The following is a 22,204-nucleotide window of genomic DNA, read 5'->3' on the forward strand; positions in this document are numbered from 1 at the left end:
AATATTTCTCTCTAAAGCAGCCTCATATATATATATATATATATAGAGAGAGAGAGAGAGAGAGAGAGAGAGAGAGAGAGAGAGAGAGAGAGAGGGGCAACAAATAGATTACAAATGAGCTAAACTACAAGCCATAGCAGATCAAACAAGCGCACACATACACAATCCATTTCAATTTCTTTCATCAAGAGATTTGCACTCACAAATGCTCAATCTCAGATCCTCTAAGGATGAATACTTTCCTACCACAATGCTACAGTGATGGTCGTGTTTCAAGTTTCATATTGTGTTCTTAATTTTATTGTTTCCTTTGGGAGCTCACGTTACATGAGTTGAGGTCAATGAGTATTGTGGACTGTTGTTGGCTTTCTTGGCATGCATTAGATTTTTAATTGCATAGTCTTCTTAGATATATTATAAAATCATGAAGTTTCAAGTACAACCCACAAAGGATTTGAACGTAATTCGAAACTCATAAAAGATGCATTCTACTCCCCAAAATATTGAAATTAATTGTTAATTAAAAAGGATTCATCTTTAGTTAGAAAGTAGTACCTTGACTTAAAATCCTCTAATTTAATTTAATTAAGTTTAGTTAACAGATTTAACAGTAAAATATTTTATGCACATATTTATTAAATCTTAAAATTTGATTGGTAAATAATAAAAATATAAGATGTAAATCACAATTTTTCTAAATTTATATCTAGCATTCGGTTCGAACTCCTAATCCCATTTATTATTTTCATACCAAATATGAGATTTATATAATCCATAACAATTAATCTAATGTCATCTTTATAAGAACAAACTAGCTTAAGATTTGAAGATAAATGTCTTTAGATAACAAGCAACCCAAGAAAAAACATGTCAGATAAGAAATAACCTCAACAACAAAGGAGACATCCTAATGCACAAAGGCCCCCTTTGATGCAAGTTGCTCTTTAGAAGGATCAAGTGCAACATAGCATCCATTAGGGCTCTCGTTGGTGCCCTACCGCTAATAGAACAAAGCTTCAAGCTAGACAACAAGGTCCATACTTAGCCATCACCTCTCAAACATCAACAAAAGAAAATCAATAACTGCATCTTGATATTTCAGAAATCATTGAGAAGCTTGAAAAAGTTTTTCTTTCATATCTTTTGAAGAACACATTTGACTCCATAACTATGTTTGTATTTACATAGTCATTTCTTGATACTGATCAGACAGCAGCCATAACCAGGAAAGTAATTCTTACTGAATGCAAGCTTTTGAAGGCCAAAAGCTTTGAGAGAACTCCTGTCCCAGTTGCTTTCACTGATATCTCCATCAAATACCACATCAAACCCCAAATTTATATTTTTATGTTTAACCATCATGGCATGTCATTTCATAGTTTCTGTATACTAATAACAACTTTCTAAATTAACTCTAGAAACAATGCCTCTTGTTTGCTGCTGAGGCCAAGATCACTCAGTGTCATCGCACTTTCTCCATCAGTAAACGCACGCCTAGGGTAAGGCCTAACCTGTCAGATTGAAATAGCGCAATCATGTTAAAGTCTGTATCACCAGCAAAGTCAAGGCAAAGTTCCTATATGACATAGTAACCTGTTGACACCAGCTCCTCTATCTACTTGTCAGAGAAAAGAATAATGAGAAGTAAATCTAGTATTTAAGGGGGGAAACACAAGGATATAATACAACAGCCAAACAGACTAAAAACAGCAGTCAAAAGAAATCTCCAGAGTTACAACTCACTGTTAGTCGCAGAACCCAGATTGCTGCTAAGAGATCTTATTTGACTTGACCTGCAATTTTATCACACATGGCACAGGTCCCATACTATGTTATCTAGAATTCTAGATGAGGGACAGTTAGCTAGAGTAGACTAGCCTCTTTAATTACTCAATATTTGTTGGTGTGATACTTTTACATAGACAATCCCAAAATGAATGTACTTTTGTGAATTACGAATTAACTGTATTTATCTCTCAAAGGTGTATGAAGGGCCTAAATCGTGTACAAGAGTTTGGCATGCCGACAAATAAAAAACTTGGAGTGTCCATCTGAAATTCTAAAATTGTCATGCTTCCCTATGTTGCTATCAACTCACAGTAGCTAACTTTGCAGCATATTGCATTGTTAAATTCCCAATACCTCCCCACTCACCTATATCTCCATGTAATACATAATACATACACACAGCACTAGACGAACTTCTCCATGTCAACCATCCTATTCTAGTTATAGTGTAATATCATCATCAATTTCCCCTTCTTGTGAAACTACAGATATCCAAGATAGCGGAAAACTCCTTATTCTTGTCCATTAAGTATAATTTTGCTCTTTATATCATGATTTACTAAAAATAAATTGTGCATACTTGAGTCTTAGATATGCTTAATTGAAAACCTATATATCCTAGAGTTCTTGTTCATGCTTCTAGCTCAATGTCTAACCCTATCCTAGATTGTCCATGTAAGAATATATTATCAGCAAATAACATACACCACAAAGGTTCATCTTTAGTTTGACTGTCCTTGGTTAAGTCATCCATAACCAGCACAAATTGCATTGGTTATGGATGAGCAAACTAAAGACATTTACCTTTCGGCAAATCACTGACGGCCCCTTGAACTGTTTTATTCATCATCTGCCTGAATGAAGAGAAAATGTCGCCTCTGAGAAGGCTTTCGTCCATCACTTCCAATAGGTGTGATCTTAAGCCAAGGGTGAAGATCCCAACAATCCTACTCGTGCATGTGCAGATGTATTTATTTTTTATTATATATTTAATTTTTTTTAGCATTTCATCTATTGAATTAACCAAAGACATAAAAGATGAAATTCCATAGTGCACGTCATATGCTGAGTATATATATACATATAAACAAATGTGGGACTTTAAAATGCAAAACTCATGACACCCAATATGATACTGCAGTCTGTTAAAAGTATCTACATTTGGGGGCGACATATATACAGAAAAAGTACCAATAAATAAGATCGTTTATAATTTTTATTTATGTCAGAAGTGGTATTAAGCAGTATGAATCTTTCATTTAAGATTATGTATAAACACATAAGTTTGTGCAATCTATATTTTAGATATCAGGACAGTCATGGGAATCTCTGTGAAATAGAGAATGTATCGCATGCTTAAAAACAAGTACAGACTACATAGGTCATAAACTCAACATCTAAACCTTGAATAATAGTCTACCCTTGAGACTATCTAGGCCCAAATCCCTTTAACATTGGCTTGAAAGGTACTATGCAACTGGTTTCTCCAAATAGATATTTGGGCTTATAAAACGGCAGGGAAGGTACTTTGTAATCGTGCACACCACTATACCAGCGGTTGACTATCATAAAAAATAAGAATGACATCTACATGGACTAAAAGGCCTAATATTTATGGTTAAATAAGTTTTCATCCCCAAGTGCTTGTGAGTTTTGTGTGAAAATTGTTTTCTATATTGTCCTAATAAGACTTCAGCAGGAAGATCTGATACAAAGGTAATGAATCTCCCAAACATAAAGTTGTTTCTATATTGGCATATCTTCTCGAAAATCAATGGTTTTGGACCATAAATTTAGGTAATCCAAAATGAAATATCGTTAGATATAAGTTCACTAGTTTGTCTTTGTACGTTTTATATTGCCCATTATAAGAGAAACAGCTTTCATACCTAGGAACAACTTAGCAGTTGCTATTAGGTTCAATCAATGTCTAATGTCTAAATCAATGAGCAACACCATTCATTTAGAATTTACATACCCAAAAGGTATATTAATTAAACATCGATTTCTCCCTATTCAAGAACTACTAAAAAAAAAAGGTTTTGTTACTCTTTATACCATCTACAAGAGATACACTTCTCTTCTATTAGTAAGAATGACTCATCTAGTGATCGCTTGATCAAGGGTTAAAATGCATCTATACTACATTTTACACTTAATTACTGTAGAATTTAGAGATCCTATACCAAAATGATTTGCTTACAGTCTGTGTTTTCATGACTATCAGCCAGTAACAACCAAGCAATTATCTCCTAAGAACATCACACAATATTATATTTATCAATATATTAATTTATGTCAATACAAAGAGGTAGATAATCTTTTTGTTTCTAGCTTTACAGCTACACTACAAATGGGGTAGATCTCCTTGCAGTATATCCTAATATTTCGAGAGGAACTGAAATACTCAAGCCATAATGATGGAGACCTAAGCACCTTGGAGACCTTCCCTCTAAGAGCGTATCATAGTGACTTCGAGGTTTGAAGCAAGTTTAAGGCATTACTCCTATCCTCAATCTCTCTTTTCAATCCTCTCTCACTTTTCCCTTTTGGTAGACATACAAAAGCCAGCTGCTCCAAACCGCCAGCTACCTTAAAGTCTATAACTCACACCTCTAATCATCCTGCAGACGTCCATCAAACAAAATGTGGCACCGAAAGTTGTAGAGCTAGTCGTCTTTCACATTGAGCCATTGAAGCAGCCCCCGAGGCTACAATTGGGCAATAGCTACTATGAGCGGACAGTCCTATATCAAAAGAGAACAAGAAAAGCTCTTCCGGGCATCAACACTTGTCAATTCTTGTATCACTCGAGGACTGATTTCACCAAAGGGGAATCCTAAAGCAAGAACACAAGGAGGTGAGGCTTGAGATTGCTTCAATATTACTCTTCTTGATTCAAGTAAACTTGAAATTGATCTTTATTGCTGTGTCTTTTCATTTCTTCAAGTAGTTGTTCTATGAGCTTAGCATGTTTAATCCCTTCAGCATTTTCCTTAAAATCAGTCCCAAGTTTTCTTTTGTATTTCTTATAAACCATTAACTCCTAATTGTTGTACTACATCACAGAAGTGTTTAGATAGTAAACAGATGTCTCACAAGAATAACTCATATTTGTGCCTAATTATTTTTCCCCCAACTTACACATCAGAAACAAATACAAAACATGCAAGTCTGAAGTCCCATAAGCTGAATTATTTGGGTTGACTATATGACTCAATCTATTAAGGATATGCCCTTCAATTATCTGTTACATTCTTCTATTTCCATCTCAAAGATTTTGTTCTCCAATCAGCTCCAATCTTACAAAGATATTCCTATGCACTTAAACACATTCAGGCACATAATATGCAGTTTGTTAGCTCTAGCACCAGTTAAGGCTCTTAATCTTGTTTTCTTGATAAGATCTAACCCTCTTTTTATAGACTTTTGCACATTAAACTATCTTTACTCTTAAAGTAACTAATTTCCATATCAGCCATTAAATCATGATCTAAATCTGGGACTCTATTCTAGCAATTGCTGAATTACTGACAACTAGAATAATGACATCAAGTACATGGGCATCAGAAACCAAGCTCATCTTCCGCAACTAAGTAATTGAAGAGCTGCTTAACTTAGGTGGATAATTAAGTGGAAATCAAATATGTAATTATTGGATGACATGCTAACTTAACCACATAGCAGCCTCCAAAGTAGAAGATTTTTAGTAATGCAATTTAAGCCATAGTACCAACCAGACATCTTTACTCAACAAAAAGAATCAATCAAACTGAATAATTTAACAATCATGAAAGGGGAAAGGAAGCTTTTATGTGACACAATCCAATTATTTAAAATGAGTAGCGGTAAACTAAAACAGTGCCAAGCTACAGGGAGAGAAAATTACCAACTTATATGTTCCAGGCTTCACCACCCTTCCAATGTCGATGAAATCGAAAAGGAACTGCAACAAAAGACATCAATAAGAATGATATATCTTAGCATCATCACTATCATGAGCTTATGATCATCACAAAAGTCTACCTGAAGCTTGTCAGATTTCAAAAAGCGACGTCCATGGCGACTGCCATCAGGCATGCGAACTAGAAGTGTAACAGCACCTTCATCATCTGGTGAAGGCTCTTGGGGAAGTGATGCTTCTTTTGCTGCAAGTTTCCTCTCAAATTCCTATGTCCAGCATCCATTACAACGAGACATGTGAAACATGAGCCAGCAAGTATATAGATAACTATCACAATCAAAAGAAAACTTGATACCATTGTACATATATAACAAGTAGCACCTCAATCTTTTAATAATATAATAAAAAACGACTATGCTAAGAAAGTAAAGATTCCTTCAAAGACAGATAACTTTACTATGCCTAGATGATGCACTAAAAGAAAAGAAAGGAAAATATTTCTCCAGAAGATCTGTAATGAACTTAATCTTAAGAATGCAACAGCAGCTTACCATATGAAGATCAAAATAATTTCATAAGAAGATCAAGTCGAGACAGTAGAGAAACTGAAGAATCACCAAATCCTTAAAATAGACCGGCCCAACACATTAACAGACAGTCAAACAGTTATAACTTAATTTTCTCAATTTAACTTCAAAATTAATCTCTTGATGATTGAAAACTGTATCTCCTGTGCAAATATATCCTCATTCTTATATTGATCAATATCCAAGATTCTCCTGATTTCTAAATGCTATTTTTTTCTCTATTTAGCTAATGTTATTCAAGGTTAACTCCAGCAGCCAACATGTGCATTTCGTAAGGAAACTAGTGCATCAAAACCAAAAAAGTATAATTGTCACATTCCAATCCTTCTGTTCTTGACTTCTTCTTGACATGATACTGTGATGTTTCCAGTAACTAACTATTTACAGGACAACCTTGTCTTAGTTGCAGTTCTTTAAGTGATGGTTCCCTGATCCACCAAAAATTTTACAATCGTACTTCTACTTGAACATGTGATACGAGTGCCAATCCTTTATGACTAAAGAATTATCTGACATAGGAACCACAAAAAAATCTTAAATTGGGATAGAACTGTACTGTAGTCATGCCTAATTGCCAATGGCAAACTGCAAAAATTTAGAAAAACCAGTGTGGCAAATAAGTTGTGATATTTTTATAGGAAACAAGGAGGCATTTGGTACAATATGACAATAGCCACACGTTTTAGTCCAGCAGTATGCTCCTAATACGTTATTTAGGGTTTTTATACATGTTTTGGTTTGAATATATGCATTAAAGTATATATTAGAATCTTTTATCCTTAGGTAATGTTGTAAATGGCCTATTTTATCAAAAATATAGTAATAAGCAAGCAAAAATATAATTCAATACATAATATGATTGAACACATTAACTAACTGACAGTAGCTTCACAATTAAAACCAAAACCTAGTTGAATATAGTTAATCCAATATGATTTTATATCAATTTTGAATCAATTCGAATGAACTTGACATTAATTTTGAATTTTTTAAAATTTGGGGAAACCTAATTTTGTTGAAAGTTTAGCTAAAAATTATAAAACTTAGATTCAAATCAACTCATATGGAGTCAATCTAATGTCTTTAATACCAATTATGACCCAATTTAAATGAATTTGACATGGTAATTTAGAATTTTTTTAATTTGGAAGAAATTCTGGGGGAAATTAAATTTTCCCTTTGCTACCTATATTTTTAAAGAGTTTTTTTTTTAAAATCTGGCACTAAAATGCTAGATCTATGTAGAATGACCCTTACAAATAATAGATCTAGTAAAATTGAACTAAATATATTATTTGTACACCTCAAATTAATTTTTAAAGTGTAAAATAAAGAAAGCAAAAACCTAGTGCCGACCAGCAAGGGTTAGTACAGGTCCATGCCAGTTCGGGATGCACTCATATAGAGTGTCGATACTCTATTGGCATGGCAAGTACCGACTAGCACGGTTATCATTGGAAATAACAAAGGAAGAAAAAGAAACAGCTAACACTTATTAGTGAAAAGACATAAAGAACAAATTCTTAACTCTTGTTTTAGATTACCTCTTCCTCAAGTTGTTTCTTGTGATTCTCCTCCTCCTCTTGTTTTTGTTTTTCAAGGGCAGCTTCTCTTGCAGCAGCTTCTTCTAAGCGACGAAGTTCAGCCTCCTGCATTGCCTTCAGCTCTTTCTCTTGATCTGCTTGCAGCGCTGCAAGATATTCATCATCCTGAAAAAAACAAAATATATAACTGTTAAGCCACAAAAGAACACAAACAAAAGTTACTAGAGAAATAATCAATCAAACCTGTTGTTCTCTTAGCAAGCGCTGTGCTGTCAGTGTGGGTGATGGAGGACGAGGCACCCGAGGATATAGTGGTGGGTTTCTGTCGGCGGGCATGTGGTTAGGTGGGTATGAAAAACGATAAGCGGTTCCTTCAGGAATTCCACCAAACATTGCAGCCTCAAGCATGACAGCTTCATCATGCTCTTCAGAAGATATGCCACCCCACTTATTTGAAGTATTAGAATTGATCAGTATGCATATTTCTCTTCTATATCTCTACCTAATAAATGCTTTCGAAAATGAGAAAATAGAGTTACAGTACCTCTTCTGACTGAAAAACATCTCCATTGTACTGATGATCATGAACGTTCTGCAGCCGGGGACTTGAGGGAGGGCTATGAACCACTTGTCCAGTTTCTGTTGATCCTGCATTTCCAGAAGAAAAACGCCTAGAACGGTGCCTAACTAAAGGTTCCTCTTCCATATCTTCAGTCTCCTCTTGGAGAGATGTGTTTTCTTCATATGATACTAGCTGAGTTGATGTTCCAACTTTCTCCGTAATAAATCCTTGCCTCCAAAAAGAAAGGACACGTATGAGCAACTCACAAGTAGCCAGCCATTTATGAAAACACATACAGTGATGATCACTAAAAACTTCTACAATGCTATATGGGAGAGCAGCATCTAAGAGAATGCCAATGGACTTAATTTGTCAAACCAATTTTTATCCAGTGCTTGAAAAGATAGAAAAGTTGGCTTGTCACAGTGACTCACTACTCAATGAAGTGGACGTGTACTTTTGAAGTAAAATCTTTTAAACTCTATTGAATGAGTCAAAATGGCTAATTGAGTGAGCTAGAAGAATAATTTGGTACACAAAAAATCAGATGCCAACTCAATTCAAATAAAGCTGACTTGGTCAACTCTTACAAGTTATGCTCCAAGCCAATGAGTTTTAGCTAGCTTTCAGTAGATGCTCAGCACAAGCTGATAAAACTTAAAGTGCTTCTTCTCTGTGCTATTTTCTATTTATCAAATGAATCACTAATAAGCAAAGATCAAAGAATATTAAAGTAATAAAGTGTGAAATATGTTAAATGGGCTACATCAAAACACAGAGCATGTTCTACAGAGAAGCATTTCAAATCAATCAAACGGAGAAAATCCTTGCACAACCTCCTGAATGTGTATAATACATATCCACCACTTTGCAGATTATGATTCCTTGTAACAATTATGTAATCCACTACTTCTGCATGTCCCCAAATTTACTACATGCTGTCTAGGAAAATGATGCCTCATCATAACCCAAAGTACTCATTTATTGAGGACATCATTGAGGAGGTGAGGAAAGGGAAAAGATATTGAGGACATCATTGAGGGGGTGAGGAAAGGGAAAAGATCGTCGAAGTCTCCATAGTCTCAGCAGCACTCCACCAAAGCATTACAATATACATTACATGATAACCAATTCAAAAATGCAGTATCAGAAATGTGTCACTTTTGTAACTAAACCATTTGAACAATTGAAAATTTGTCATCGAAAAGAAACAGAAGATATTCACCTTCCATTTGATGTAATATTTTTTCCTGTATCTTCCACCAGCTTGCCAAATAAGTTGGAAGAGCTATCTCCAAACTGCATTTCATTTTGACGAAGTGCTCGTGCTCTTTCTTGCTCGGCAGTCTGTAGATCATATCACAACAAGATCAAACACATCAACAAAGTAACAATAAGACTGAAAATAGAGCACAACGAGAACCTCCAAGGACAAAGAAACTGCTCGTGCAAGTTCAATGTCATCCGTGGCAGGTGGCTTATGGTCAACATTGGGACCAATTATATCCTACCAAACATGTATCAGGTGAAAATTGCATGGCTAGAAAGAAAACAGATGAAAGAACTTGTTGGGAAACAAATGGCGTACATCAGGAACTTGAAACTGTTCTGAATGTCCCTCAGCTTCCCTTTTGGAAGCTTCAATTGCTGCTCGGATCATTTCCTCTTCTATATCGTTGTTGTAGTCAGCCACATCAACCAAAGGAGAAGCACTGGGCCCAGGACGTTTTCCAAATGACATATCACCAGGAACATTATTCTGAAGCCCAGCAGGTGCTGATGGAAAATCATCATCTTCATCATCAATAATGACAGTCCCATGAATCTCCGGTCCATGCAAGGTTTCATGTCCAGAGATATCCTCAATCAATGGTCCTCGACCAGAATTCCCTGTTTGTGCACTACCATCCTTAAACTCAATGGGTACCTCTCGTACCTCCCGCGGATGTGAAACTCGTGGAGTAAGACCAGAAACACCAGCAGCTGAACCACCATCCAAAAAACTACGACGGAAGTTTGAATCTAGGAGCGCAAATGGGTTCAAGTCTCGAGCTGCAGATAGAAGTGGAGATCTTCCAAACATATCATCAATCGGATCGTCCATTTCCATCATATCATCATGATGGGTAGAGAGAGATGTTTGGCGTGTGCTGCCATTGAATTATCACACACCATAACTTCAGTTTACAAAATAAGGATGGCATTAAATGTAAATAAAATTGAAACACTTATCCAATGTATGAGAATTAACTTCATAGAAAGGACAAGTGAAGCATTCAAAATTATAATACCATACTTAGTCCTATCTCCTTCACTAAAGTACGCGTTCACAGCTTCGTTCAGATCACCACCATGCTCCTGAGATAGATTTCATGTGTAAATGATTCTGATAAAGTCATGTAACTATCTCAGGAAACCAATATGTCATAAAAATGGCAAACAAGGTATGAGATATAGGAGAAATTTATTGCAACAGAAACAATGAAGGATTGGCGGCAATAGTAGTGAAGCCAGACTAAAGATTTTAATTTCTAATCTGTCTCCAGGACAATCTACCATCTCTGATTCCTTTCACATGAATAAATAAATAAATAACTTCAAAAAAATGAGGAAATCAGCCTTGAATGCACATGTCTGTTAGGCCTAACATGTGATATTGCTTACTCTTTAGTAACACTACGTTTACTCTGATTTAACATTCAAGGACATTATCAAGATTTAGCAGAAGCAGAATAAGTCCTGCAACCTATCCAATCATTTATCTCAAAATTCTTCAGGAAAGAGGTAACAAATGCAAATACAACCCAACAGCTCTTTCAAGATTATCTGGATAATGCTCAGAGAGATAGTGAAACTACTTTACTCAGATGAAAAACAAAATTAATTTGTAGATGATCCTAAAGTCAAGTTAAAAGACTTAAACCAAGAAGAATCAAGAAGAAAACAAGTTAACATATAATGATAAAGAACACCAAGCAGCCGAAGTTACATCAGGTCTATTGCATTCCAAACTGGCTAAGAAACATCATTGCCCACTAACAAGCCAACAGTAACAAAGCATAAAGAAGACTTTTTTGATGTTGTTAATTTCCATTTGCCAAGAAATGTTGAAGACTTGAAGTAAATCCAACACGTGAAGAAAGATATGTATAAGAACTTTGAACTTTATTGTACAATATGTCGATGTGGATGCTCATTGGGTCTCTAATAGTGCTGTTATTCAAAGAAATAAATGTACTTATCATTTCTAATGTCATTCTTTCAATCAGAAAATCAGATATAATTGCAGTACATATTAGTATGACAGATTCTCATGTCTCTAACGTAACTCTACTACTACTTAAAAGAAGATTTTCTCAAGACAATTTTTTGCTGAGTAGCTGTCCTACTAAATGTGAAGCCGAGAATCTCTGTCCAGTTGCCCGACATATAAGCTATCTGCTATTAGGAGCCAAACCAAGAAACTAGAAATTTGTAACTCCACGTAATAGTCGAATAACCAGCTAAGATAACCTATTCTGCTGACAGTAAAAGCAGTTCCTGGATTAGAAGTAAAAAAAGCATACGGAATATAAGCACAATAGGAGGCAGTAAAGAAAAGATCGATCTCCTCTACTCAAGCCTAGAGAATCCTGTACAAATATATGGAGTTATTTTTCATAGCCCAAGGATTAAATTATCTCTGCCAATCTCAGAAATCATCCATTCTATGCTCTCCCGTATAGATAAATCATGAACAAAGATTACAGAAACGAAATTTCATCAGAGATGAAACAATTCGAATAGTCCCATTTCTCATCACGAATCACTCCTTATAACTCCGAGAAATCTCGCAAACCAATATAGTTTCTCTTTGAAACAGTTGCCGCAGATCTAATAAACCTCATCTCAGTATCAAAACGCGAAATTCGATCCAAATTTATCACCACCTCGCGGAAGGTCGTTCCTTTCTCTCCAGAAAAGGAACGCCTGCCGACGCAAACAGACCCTTTCGATCCACCATTCCAGCCAAACATCAAGCACCACACCAAGAAACCCTAACCCACAGAACACTAACCGCAAGAACGGGCAAAGGACCCTGCAGCACCACAAGGAAACCGACTTTAGATAGGGATCGGGAAGCAAAGGAGAATCCTACCTCGAGCTTCTGCACCGCGACGGCCTCGGAAGCGCCGGTGATGCTCATGAACGTCTCGATCGCGTCCTGCGGCGGCCTCGCCATTGGAATCAAGGTTAAAACTCGATTAGGGTTTTCCCCCCACCGACTTCGATCAGGGACGGAGAGAGGACGGGACGAGAGAACGTGGGATGGAGAACAAAGGAAGAGTCTTGAACACTTTAGTATACTCTTCTTTTCTTTTTTATTTTCCCTCAAGTAAATAGTTTTCTTCCACAGAGGGAGATGCCGAAATGGTGTTTAAAAATAATATATTTCTTTCCTTTATCTTTTATTTATAAACTTGAGATCCAAGGCTTCCTTTGGGCTTTTTTGGATACCTGTAATAAGAGTTTGTTGGGGTAGGAGGGAACGTGGACTTAGGTGATACTGATACATTGATCAGGGCTGTTTACTGTTACGTGCTCCGTATGGAGATGTTGGAGTGAAAAGTGTTTTTAACTTTGGTGAAAACGAGTTGGATGCTCGATTACTTCCATAGATTTGCTGGGTTTTACTAAACCTATATATCGCCCCCGTAGATACTGTCGTTAATATTTGATAACTTTTTTCAAACATTAAATGCATATAGTTTGACCACCTCACTTTTTCTTTTTCTTTTTGAGGAGGACGTTTAATTTAATTTTCCAATCTATGTACTAACTCATTTATCTAAATTATAGCTCATAAGTTAAATTAGCTGGGTTAGTACTGCTAATATAAACACGTCTTGTTTAAATAATCTAGTTAAATTAAACCCAAAATTGTATAACACCTTTGGGTTTGTGCTGATTATAAGGTGGACGCAAACATGATGGATAAAAAGAAAGTATAGATTCTATTTTAGTAAAATATAGATAAAAGATTGATAAGAAACTAATGGGTTTTAGATGAGCGTGTGATATGAGTCCTCAATACTTTCTTTTGAAGAGGACTTAATCTTGCCACTTAAGACATCAGTAAGGTGGTAGCTTAGTGGCAAAATAAGAGAATACTATGCCTACAAATAAACTATCACAACCGAGTAAGAACCATTATCATGACCAGCTACGAATAAGATCTTTTTTACATCCACCCGTAAAATATACACACAAAAATTAAAATGAAATGAAAAATTGTTTAACATTTACCCCTACAATAGTTTACGATTGTAGTTTCAATATTGTATAACCAACAACACAAAATTAAACTTTCAATATTGTACAACCAACAACACAAATAAAACATAAGGTTTTGCCATTTCTTAGAAGGCCTTTAAAGCTGTGTCTCCGACACCAAAAGCTAATACATGTCCCAATTTTTATGATAATTGTACATTGTTTCCATCTCCTTGTTCTGCTTAGTCAGTTTGTATAATTCAGTCATCTCGAGTTTTATCTGACTACAGTATTCCTAATCTGTATAAACAAAGACACTTAGCTAAATGTACATGCAATTATGTACATACATGTAAGTATATAAATAGATGTACATTGTCTTCCATCGTTTAAAAGGATGGATATGCAATCTATTATGCGAAAAAGGGGAACAAAAAATTGATCATCTTCATCGAAATGTTTTTGACTTCAAATGCTTTCCATGTAGCTGATCATGACCATGGTGGTACCCTGCTTTCTTCTCCTTGTACTGCTTAGTCATTTTGTGCTCGATACCTTCCAAGTCTCTCGATAACGGTCCATGCCTACTCAATTTGTGTCTGTTCTGCAGAACAGTTGAAGCATTGCTATGTTTATACTTGTGACCCTCTTGATGAACACGAAGAACATTATCATGTCTGAGGTATTGGCCACTTTCCACTGACTCGGATCGGTCATGTTTATCAAGCACATGATGAGTATGACTGCTTTTTAGCTTTTTATGTGCATAGTAAGGATGTTGTATGCCTTTATGATTCTTGGAGTAATCATATCCATGATGTCGAGATTGTTTGAGCCCTTTTTTGTGATTTGAGTGCATTTGATCTTCTTGATATTCTGTTCTAAATTGATCTTCCCACCAATCGTACATCGGATCAAAAAAGCCTTTCTGATGTAGCAGCCACAGAAGAACAACAACTGCAAGCACGAACACAAAATTTTATTTTTACAGGATGCTAAAGATATCTAAATCTTAACCAATTAATGATATTGATGAAAGAGAAATACCTGTTGGTAGTATTGCTAGAAGTAATCCGAACATCAGTATCCAACTCACACATATATATCGCATGTGGCAACTGAAGTCGAAAAAGCTTGAGCATTTTCTCCTATTTCAAAGAAGAAGAAAAGAACTGAACACTATGAATACACCTCTGAAAGGGAAATTACAGGAAGGATGTTCAATCAAATTTTGCACTTTGACAACCATAATTACCCTAATGATGTTACAAGTATTAGTTACCAAATTAAAAAAATAAATTTTCTTCTTCAAAGTTACACCTATAGTAAGTGTCAAACCTTCATAGAAAGTATAGAGCATATAGCTTAGGTGCATATTCATCAAAACATTTTTAAGATTAGTTTCTGAAAATGTATTTGCATGAGCAAGGTGATTAGACCCACATTTTTAACGTGGATAACTATCAATAAATTGTACTTGTTGTGTCATTACCAAGAAGAATTATTGAGATGTTACAACCCTGAATCTGATGGCTAAGCCTAAAAGTTGAAGTGAATAAAATCATCCTGATTTTCCTATAGGAAGTCTTGTGGAAAACAATCAAAAATGTTCACCATAACATTGTAAAAGTAAAACATGCAATAGTAAATGCTTGTGTCCTCTTTTGCTTCTTATTCGCTCACATTTCTGCTCACTTTTGTCATGCCAGTTAAATTACTTCGGTGTTGGTGAACTAATAGTTTGCTCCTCTGATTAAGAAACTAGGCCTTTACACCTTTGGAATATACCATATAGTAGGCCTCTACACCTTTGGAATATACCATATAGAGAGTAAATTCTACTAATCTTCACTTTAACTCCATGAAGCACCTCCTACCAATTATTGGTATCTTATTCTTGCCATGTAGGAGATTTAAGACACTGAATGTGCGCTTCGCGAAAGAATATCTATTTCCCTAGAAAGATAGCATGTTGAGGGGCCTTCTAAAGGTCCATCAGAAATTTTCAAAAAGTTGACGCTAGTAGATAGGCCACACTTGAACAGTCATGTTTTTCAGAGGGAAATTCATTAACGACAATCTACAAAATAAAATTTGTATGAGCGTGTAACTTAGTATGCTGTGATTCTTAGTGCAATCAAAAGGATTGAACAATAATGTAGCTAAAATGTGATATTCTATATAGAATGTTTCTGAAATGAAAAGGAGCAAAATCTTGAAGAAGAAAATCAAGAATTTTTGTCAGATTAAATTAACTAAGATCAACCAACTTACAAAACGTACCGACATGCTTTACCGGTAAAGAAATCAATCACACCGCCCCAAATCATGTTCCACATGCCCTTGATAGCTTGAAAGAAACCATTTATACCATTCTTCTTAGGTTCATCAGCAGAAACAATCTACAAAAAACTGAAAGAATTTAATTGTGACAGACTGAAAGTCTGAACAAATGGAACTTTGCTAATTCAAAAGGATACATGGAGATATCTTGAATACAGGCAACAAATGTTCTGAGTACCAAAATGAATATTAAATTAGTCATGTCAATGCTATTTAAATGATTAAATCTTTCCAGTCAAATTGCAAATGTTGAGCTCTTAAGAATAGAACCTAAATTGATTCTCTAAATCTCACTTTGTACGTCATTGTCCAGCAAGCAGATATAAAACTTCAATTCACGTAATAAAAGATAAATTACATTAACAATAGTAGTAGAATCCTTGGAAGCTCCTCATTAGCATGAGCATGATAGGGGGATTTATATCTCGTGACCTACAGGACACAAGGATATGGAGCATGCAGCCCTGTGACTTGGCCAAATGGCTTACAGGTCATGGGGCTTAAAGTCCAACGAAATGTAGGTCTATAGGACCAAAGTCGTGTGGCTCTGTCTCAGCTGACACATACATGTATAAGACAAGGAGGCTCCGTTAGAAAGTGAGAGTGCGAATAAAATGAGAAAAGAGTGAAAAAGAGAGAGAGAGAGTAAGAAAAAAAATGTGGTGTACCAGGACATTTTACCCCACTTAGGACTTTGATTATTTTTTTTTTTTGTCTCATTAGTTATTTTGGAAGGCATTGGCTACCTGCTGCTAAACTTCTTTAATACCCTTAGGAGTTTCTATTAATTGGCCTTGCAGTTATTGATATATATATATATATAGTTCTTTTATATTGTGGATGTTGAAAATTAAATGTTAAGACTTTATGAATCTCAAATTTTATTGTGGTATAGGCAGTCATTATTTTGATTTCAGGTTGCGACACTTAACATGCACTCTATCTATTTTTCTCTTCAGGAATTCCACTATTGGCATTTATTACAAAACCTTTCGATTTACTGGCAGGCAACTAATTTTGAAAAATTAATCCATACAGACAAAGACTCGTACAAAATATAGTTAAGACTGAGACTCACATACATAGCTTTCCAAAGACCTGATCTATTAGACGCGAGCAAGAAACATTTTTGTCATGAATGATAAAATTCTAAATCAGGAGCAAGTATTAGGAAATATGTGAAACCTGTGATCCATTATCAAGAATAGTAGCTGTAGTAGTGAACATGCATTCTGCTCGGTCAGCTTCAGCAAAGTCAGAATCCTTCAAAATAGCTGCATTCAAACACAAAAAAGGTTGCACACAAGGTGTAAATAAAAACTTAACGATCATCCCACATGTAATAAATGATAAATCATCTCGTTTTGCTTCTATTTGCAACTTACCTGCACATTTATATTTAGAAGCTTGATCTGTTGTCGGATATAGGTAGAAATAACGACTAACAACCTCATCTGGTTTCATAATAAAGAATTGTTCCTGCAATTGTGAGGAAGCTGAATGGATTATGTTGGTTTGACCACTCAAAAATCAAAATAATCAGGAGTTTTTATATAAATGTAATCATGTGCATAATGTGGCTCAGCTAGACATAAATCTTTTCATTCATCTAATTCAAGAAACATCAGAAATATTAAATGGGGCTAAAATAATGAAAAATAATGAACTTAAGGTAATATTTTAGTTGTTAAGAAATCATTCCATATGCTCTTAAAACAATACGTGCAGTCTTGTACTAGATGACAAAATTATCTGTGTCACCAAAGTTACAAACATAGTGAAAAGTGACTGTTTCAGTGTTTATTTAAGTAATGTATAATAAGAGCAAGGATCACTATGCCAATAGCACGTATCATGACAATCAGCATGCCTAGTGTGTTGCCTCTGGCACACTAGCACACCTCTAATTAAGTTTTTTAGGATATTTATATATATTTTAAGTTCTTATATATGTATTAAATGCTACATTGGAGTCTTTTATCTCTAGATAATGTTGTAAAAAACCTAAATATAACAACATTCAAGTAGAAATATGATTCAACACATAATATCAAATAATTTTCATTTCCATTTAATTCCTATGTCTTAAAGAGTATTTTATATAGGCCTAGCACAAAACCCTAGATATCTTATATAGAGTGACTCTTACAAATGATAGATTTAACTTTAATAGTTCATTTTGCATTTTTTTCTACATCTAGGATGATTATTCTCAGATTTTGTTTCTAAACCAAAGTATTAGAGTTATTAGAATATATATCATTTAATCTATCTTATTTTAAGGTGATCTTATATAAATAGGGTTGAGCCCTCTCTTTCATTCACATGAAGAAATACTTCACCAAAATCCTCTTCTCTCTTTATCTCCTCTCTCCTCTCTCCAAACCCATTCTAGGTTTGGATCTTTTATTGTTTCATGGTATTAGAGGTCTTCAATCTCTAAGATTTTCTTTCAGTTGCCCTTGGACTTCACCGTTCCAAGCGAGCAAATCAATTTTTTTTCTCTTCCTCACCGGAGGACCTCATCACTACTGTCGCACCTTCCTTATAGTCGAGGGCACCACTGTTAGAGGTCGAGGCCCGTCATCGCTGCTCGTCGCGCCTTCCTTCCAGTCGAGGGTGTCGCTATTTGAGGGGCAGCTCCTCTTTCTTCACCGGTCGCCTTCCTCGAGCTCGGATTCGACCAAATACCTTGCTACCACCGATGAGCTCTCTCAGCCGCCCCCTTCAATCACCAGTAACCCTGACTTCGCAGCTTGAGCCCTCCCATCGGAGAGAAGGTGGTCGCTACCCTTTTCTAATCCAGAGTACGGTCATTAGAGAGGAGGTTTGAGCTTCATCGCCTCTTTAAATCTCTTAGCTACTGCTGTTGAGCTCCCTCTTTCACCGGTCACCTTTCTCGAGCTCGGTTTCAACCAAATGCTTGCTGCTGGCGTCGGTGAGTTCCGTCTTCACTCCACTCCAGTTGTAGCCTATTTCCATCAATTGTGTTGCTGCTCTCCATTTGCTGTCAGTGAAGCTGTCCTCCAACGGCTGTAGTACTGTTCATCCAACCATTTCTTCTCACTCACTCAAGCTCAGTGGAGGCTATTCCTTCTGTTCATCCAAACAGTGAAGATAAGGCAACTGTTGATTGAGAACTGAGATTAATTTTATTGCACTCCAAATGTTCGAAGAAAGGCCCGAGTGTGAAAATTTTGAATCGCCCTCAAGGTGTTTGATGGATTTTCATCCCTTCCAATGGCGACTTATGTCCCGGTCAGTCGTGAGAATATATCATTAGTAGGATTTCTACTTGTCACTCAACAGGACTGGATCACATAGGCCTCTTCCATTGAGATTGTCCGTCGCGGATGATGTCCTCTCGGGCACATTGACGACATCTCTGCAGGGTATGCTCCCCCTCGCACTATCATCCAAACTACTATTGTGGCTTCTTCTAAATTTGACACACTCAAGACTATTCAGTTAGAGATTCCGTCTCCAGAGTATAATGAGTGGGCCCTATGTGATATGGAAATCTGCACCTACCTCATTCTACAGGTTGATCGATCGTTTCGACCTTAGCTTTAGACTTTGTCCTCTGCTCAGGCTATCTGGATCCATCTTAGTCGTCGATTCATTTAATCGAGTCTAATGCAGCGCTTTCAACTCCATCGCGACACTCACGAGGCCAGATAGGGTTAGCTCACTATCTAGGATTTTTATGCCTGCATGACTGACATTTGGCGTGAGCTCACGTCAACGGAGCCTACTTTCTGCCCTACTGACTCGGTGGCTGCTTAGCGCCATCGTGACGAGGATCACTTAATGGAGTTCATGTCTTGCCTTCATCTGGAATTTGGAGATCTCACTCGTTATCTGTTGCACTGCTCCACTTTTCCTAGCCTGGACAGTGCCATAGCTGAGCTACAGACTGAGGAGCTTAGGCAGCGTCTTTTGCCCTCTCAGTAAATTACGCCTGCACAACCTTCTATCGCCATAAAGAGTGTGCTTGGTGCTACACCTGCCCCTATATTACTCCATCCTAACATTTGTACTGTTGCTAGTGTCACTCATGTATCGAGATGAGAGCATCACTCATCGTGACCTATGTGCACTTATTATGGCTGTCCTGGTCATCTTGCCGCTTGCCGCTATCAACTTCATCCTGAGCTTATCCCCTGTTCTAGCAAAGGGGGATCAAATAAGGATAAGAATCGTCACTTTTCTTCCTCGATTGTTGATCCAAGCACCAGTCTATCTCTTCACTCCACTGATGCCACCTTTAGTAATCCGCAGCTCCAGCAAATTCAGCAGCTCATTCATGGAGCTATCGGTTTCACTAACGCCTCTACTTCTACCTCTGCTGCCTCTGATATGACTAAACCTTAGATTATTTTTATTCGTGTGCCTCACACCTGCCCTACTCACTTTTCCTCATGTTCACACAGCTGATAGGACCCATTATCCTATTTCTCACATTGGTCACATCACCTCATCTAGGGATCCTACTTGTTGTCTTACTTTATCTGATGTCTAGCTTGTTCCCGGACTAACCATGAATCTTATTTTTATTACTCAACTTTCTGACTCTGGTTACACTATATCCTTCTCTTCTACTTCTTGTGTCGTGCAAGACCTATCTATAGGCCAGAGGATTGAGATCGGTAGTTAGATTCATGGGCTTTACTACCTAGATCAGCTCACCTTCCATCACCTCATCCTAGTGCTTGTCCAGTCAATCCTCTCTCTATTTCAAATCTATGGCATCGGTGTTTAGGTCATGATGTATCGAGTTAGCGTCTCAAGACCTTATCTCGGTCTGGGTGCTTAGGCAGTAGTCGTTTTTCCCGTCTGTCTCCTTGTACTAGCTGCAGGTTGGCAAAACACCGGGCCCTTTCTTTTGCTCTTAGTAAGAAAATCTCTGATTCCCCTTTTCATCTTGTGCACTCTGATATTTGGAGTCCTGCTCAGCTCTCTTCGGGTCTTGGTTTTCTTTATTATGTCTGTTTCATTAATAATTTCTCTCGTTTCACTTGGGTATACCTCATATGTCAGCGTTCTGAGGTATATCAGATCTACTGTGATTTCTCTTCTATAATTCTTACTCAGTTCGGCCAATCTATTAGGATTTTCCAATCTGATGGTGCTCGTGAGTATCTTTCATCTGAGTTTCATTCTATTCATACTTCTGCAAGCATCCTACCTCAACAATCATGTCCCTATACCACCGCTCAGAATAGAGTTGCTGAACAAAAGCATCGTCATCTTCTTGAGACCACTCGTGCTCTCCTCTTTGAGGCTTCTATTTCTATCTTATCAATCAAACACCATCATCTATCCTTGATGGTGTGACTACGTACAATCGTCTCTATGGTACTTCACCTTCGTTTGGTCATTTTTGTGCTTTTGGGTGCACATGTTTTGTTCTTCTTCCTCTAGGTAAACATAACAAGTCCCCCCAGGCAACTAAGTGTATCTTTCTAGGATAAAGTCATGAGCATAAAAGCTATCGTTGTTATGACACTTATTCTCATCGTCTTATGATATCATGCCATGTCACCTTTCTGGAAGAGTTCTTCACCTCCGATGCTTTGGCTCCCTCAGACGTATCATTTCTAGATCTACCCACACCTATCGTATCTTCCATCCCCTCAGATGTCCTTACCTCATCCCCACCATCAGCCCTCTACTTGCCTGATGCTCCTCTACCCAAAGACACTCATTTACTATCACTTCCATCAGTCACTCCAGATCGCTCTCTCACTGAAATTTCGGCTCTTCCAAAGGAGTACCCTCCTCCCCATATTGACTCTCTCATACTTCTACACTCGCAGATCCTGTCCCCGTCCTACAGCTGAGCCTCGCTCTACTGGTAGTATTCCTTCGATAGTCTCATCCTCTATTGTGACGATTCCTGCACCTGCTCATGGTTATCCAGAGCGTGAGCATTGCCTTACTAACTGATATGGTTTTATGATGTCTTCTGCTACATACTCTCCCCAGTTTCACACCTTTTTTGTAGCCATCCGCTCCACCCCGCAGCCTAAGTCATATCGTGAGCCTATCTAGGTTTGAGAGTGGCAGTAGGCCATGGCAGATGAGTACTTGGGATGTTGTCCCTCGCCCACTAGACATCGTGCCTATCAATTGCAAATGGATCTTCAAGATCAAGTATCAACCTAATGGATCCATTGCCAAGTACAAACCTCGTCTAGTTGCTCGGGACTTTACTCAAGAA

At 37.0% G+C, this 22,204-nt stretch overlaps 2 protein-coding genes across 4 annotated transcripts in view; both read right to left on the reverse strand.

Moving 5' to 3' along the window:
• Positions 1 to 877: 877 nt before the first annotated feature.
• Positions 878 to 12,763, reverse strand: LOC140770283 (plant UBX domain-containing protein 8-like). Of its 2 annotated transcripts, XM_073111385.1 has the most exons (11): positions 12,524 to 12,763; positions 10,682 to 10,743; positions 9,974 to 10,535; positions 9,809 to 9,892; positions 9,611 to 9,732; positions 8,368 to 8,617; positions 8,067 to 8,270; positions 7,824 to 7,988; positions 5,815 to 5,958; positions 5,678 to 5,734; positions 878 to 1,511 (listed from the first exon to the last, which is right to left on the reverse strand). In XM_073111385.1, the coding sequence occupies exons 1-11, from the start codon at positions 12,605 to 12,607 to the stop codon at positions 1,404 to 1,406; spliced, it is 1,842 nt and encodes a 613-aa protein (XP_072967486.1). In that variant the 5' UTR covers positions 12,608 to 12,763; the 3' UTR covers positions 878 to 1,403. The 2 variants fall into 2 exon arrangements, with proteins under 2 accessions (XP_072967486.1, XP_072967495.1); XM_073111394.1 differs by lacking the exon at positions 9,809 to 9,892 and having other exon boundaries at positions 880 to 1,511; positions 12,524 to 12,762.
• A 1,023-nt stretch (positions 12,764 to 13,786) lies between these two features.
• Positions 13,787 to 22,204, reverse strand: part of LOC140774895 (protein HAPLESS 2) — a 33,335-nt gene continuing 24,917 nt past the window's right edge. The window contains exons 14-18 of one of the 2 annotated variants that reach the window (XM_073118080.1): positions 17,367 to 17,460; positions 17,167 to 17,255; positions 15,922 to 16,040; positions 14,686 to 14,786; positions 13,787 to 14,595 (exon numbers count right to left, since the gene is read on the reverse strand). In XM_073118080.1, coding sequence (XP_072974181.1) covers positions 14,087 to 14,595; positions 14,686 to 14,786; positions 15,922 to 16,040; positions 17,167 to 17,255; positions 17,367 to 17,460 — 912 coding nt within the window. In that variant the 3' untranslated portion in view covers positions 13,787 to 14,086. The remainder of the gene's footprint in view (positions 14,596 to 14,685; positions 14,787 to 15,921; positions 16,041 to 17,166; positions 17,256 to 17,366; positions 17,461 to 22,204) is intronic. The other variant, XM_073118086.1, reaches the window with a different exon arrangement.

The sequence above is a fragment of the Typha angustifolia genome, chromosome 2 (assembly GCF_048772165.1).
Source record: "Typha angustifolia cultivar Huaian chromosome 2, ASM4877216v1, whole genome shotgun sequence".
In the NCBI taxonomy this organism is placed as follows: Eukaryota; Viridiplantae; Streptophyta; class Magnoliopsida; order Poales; family Typhaceae; genus Typha; species Typha angustifolia.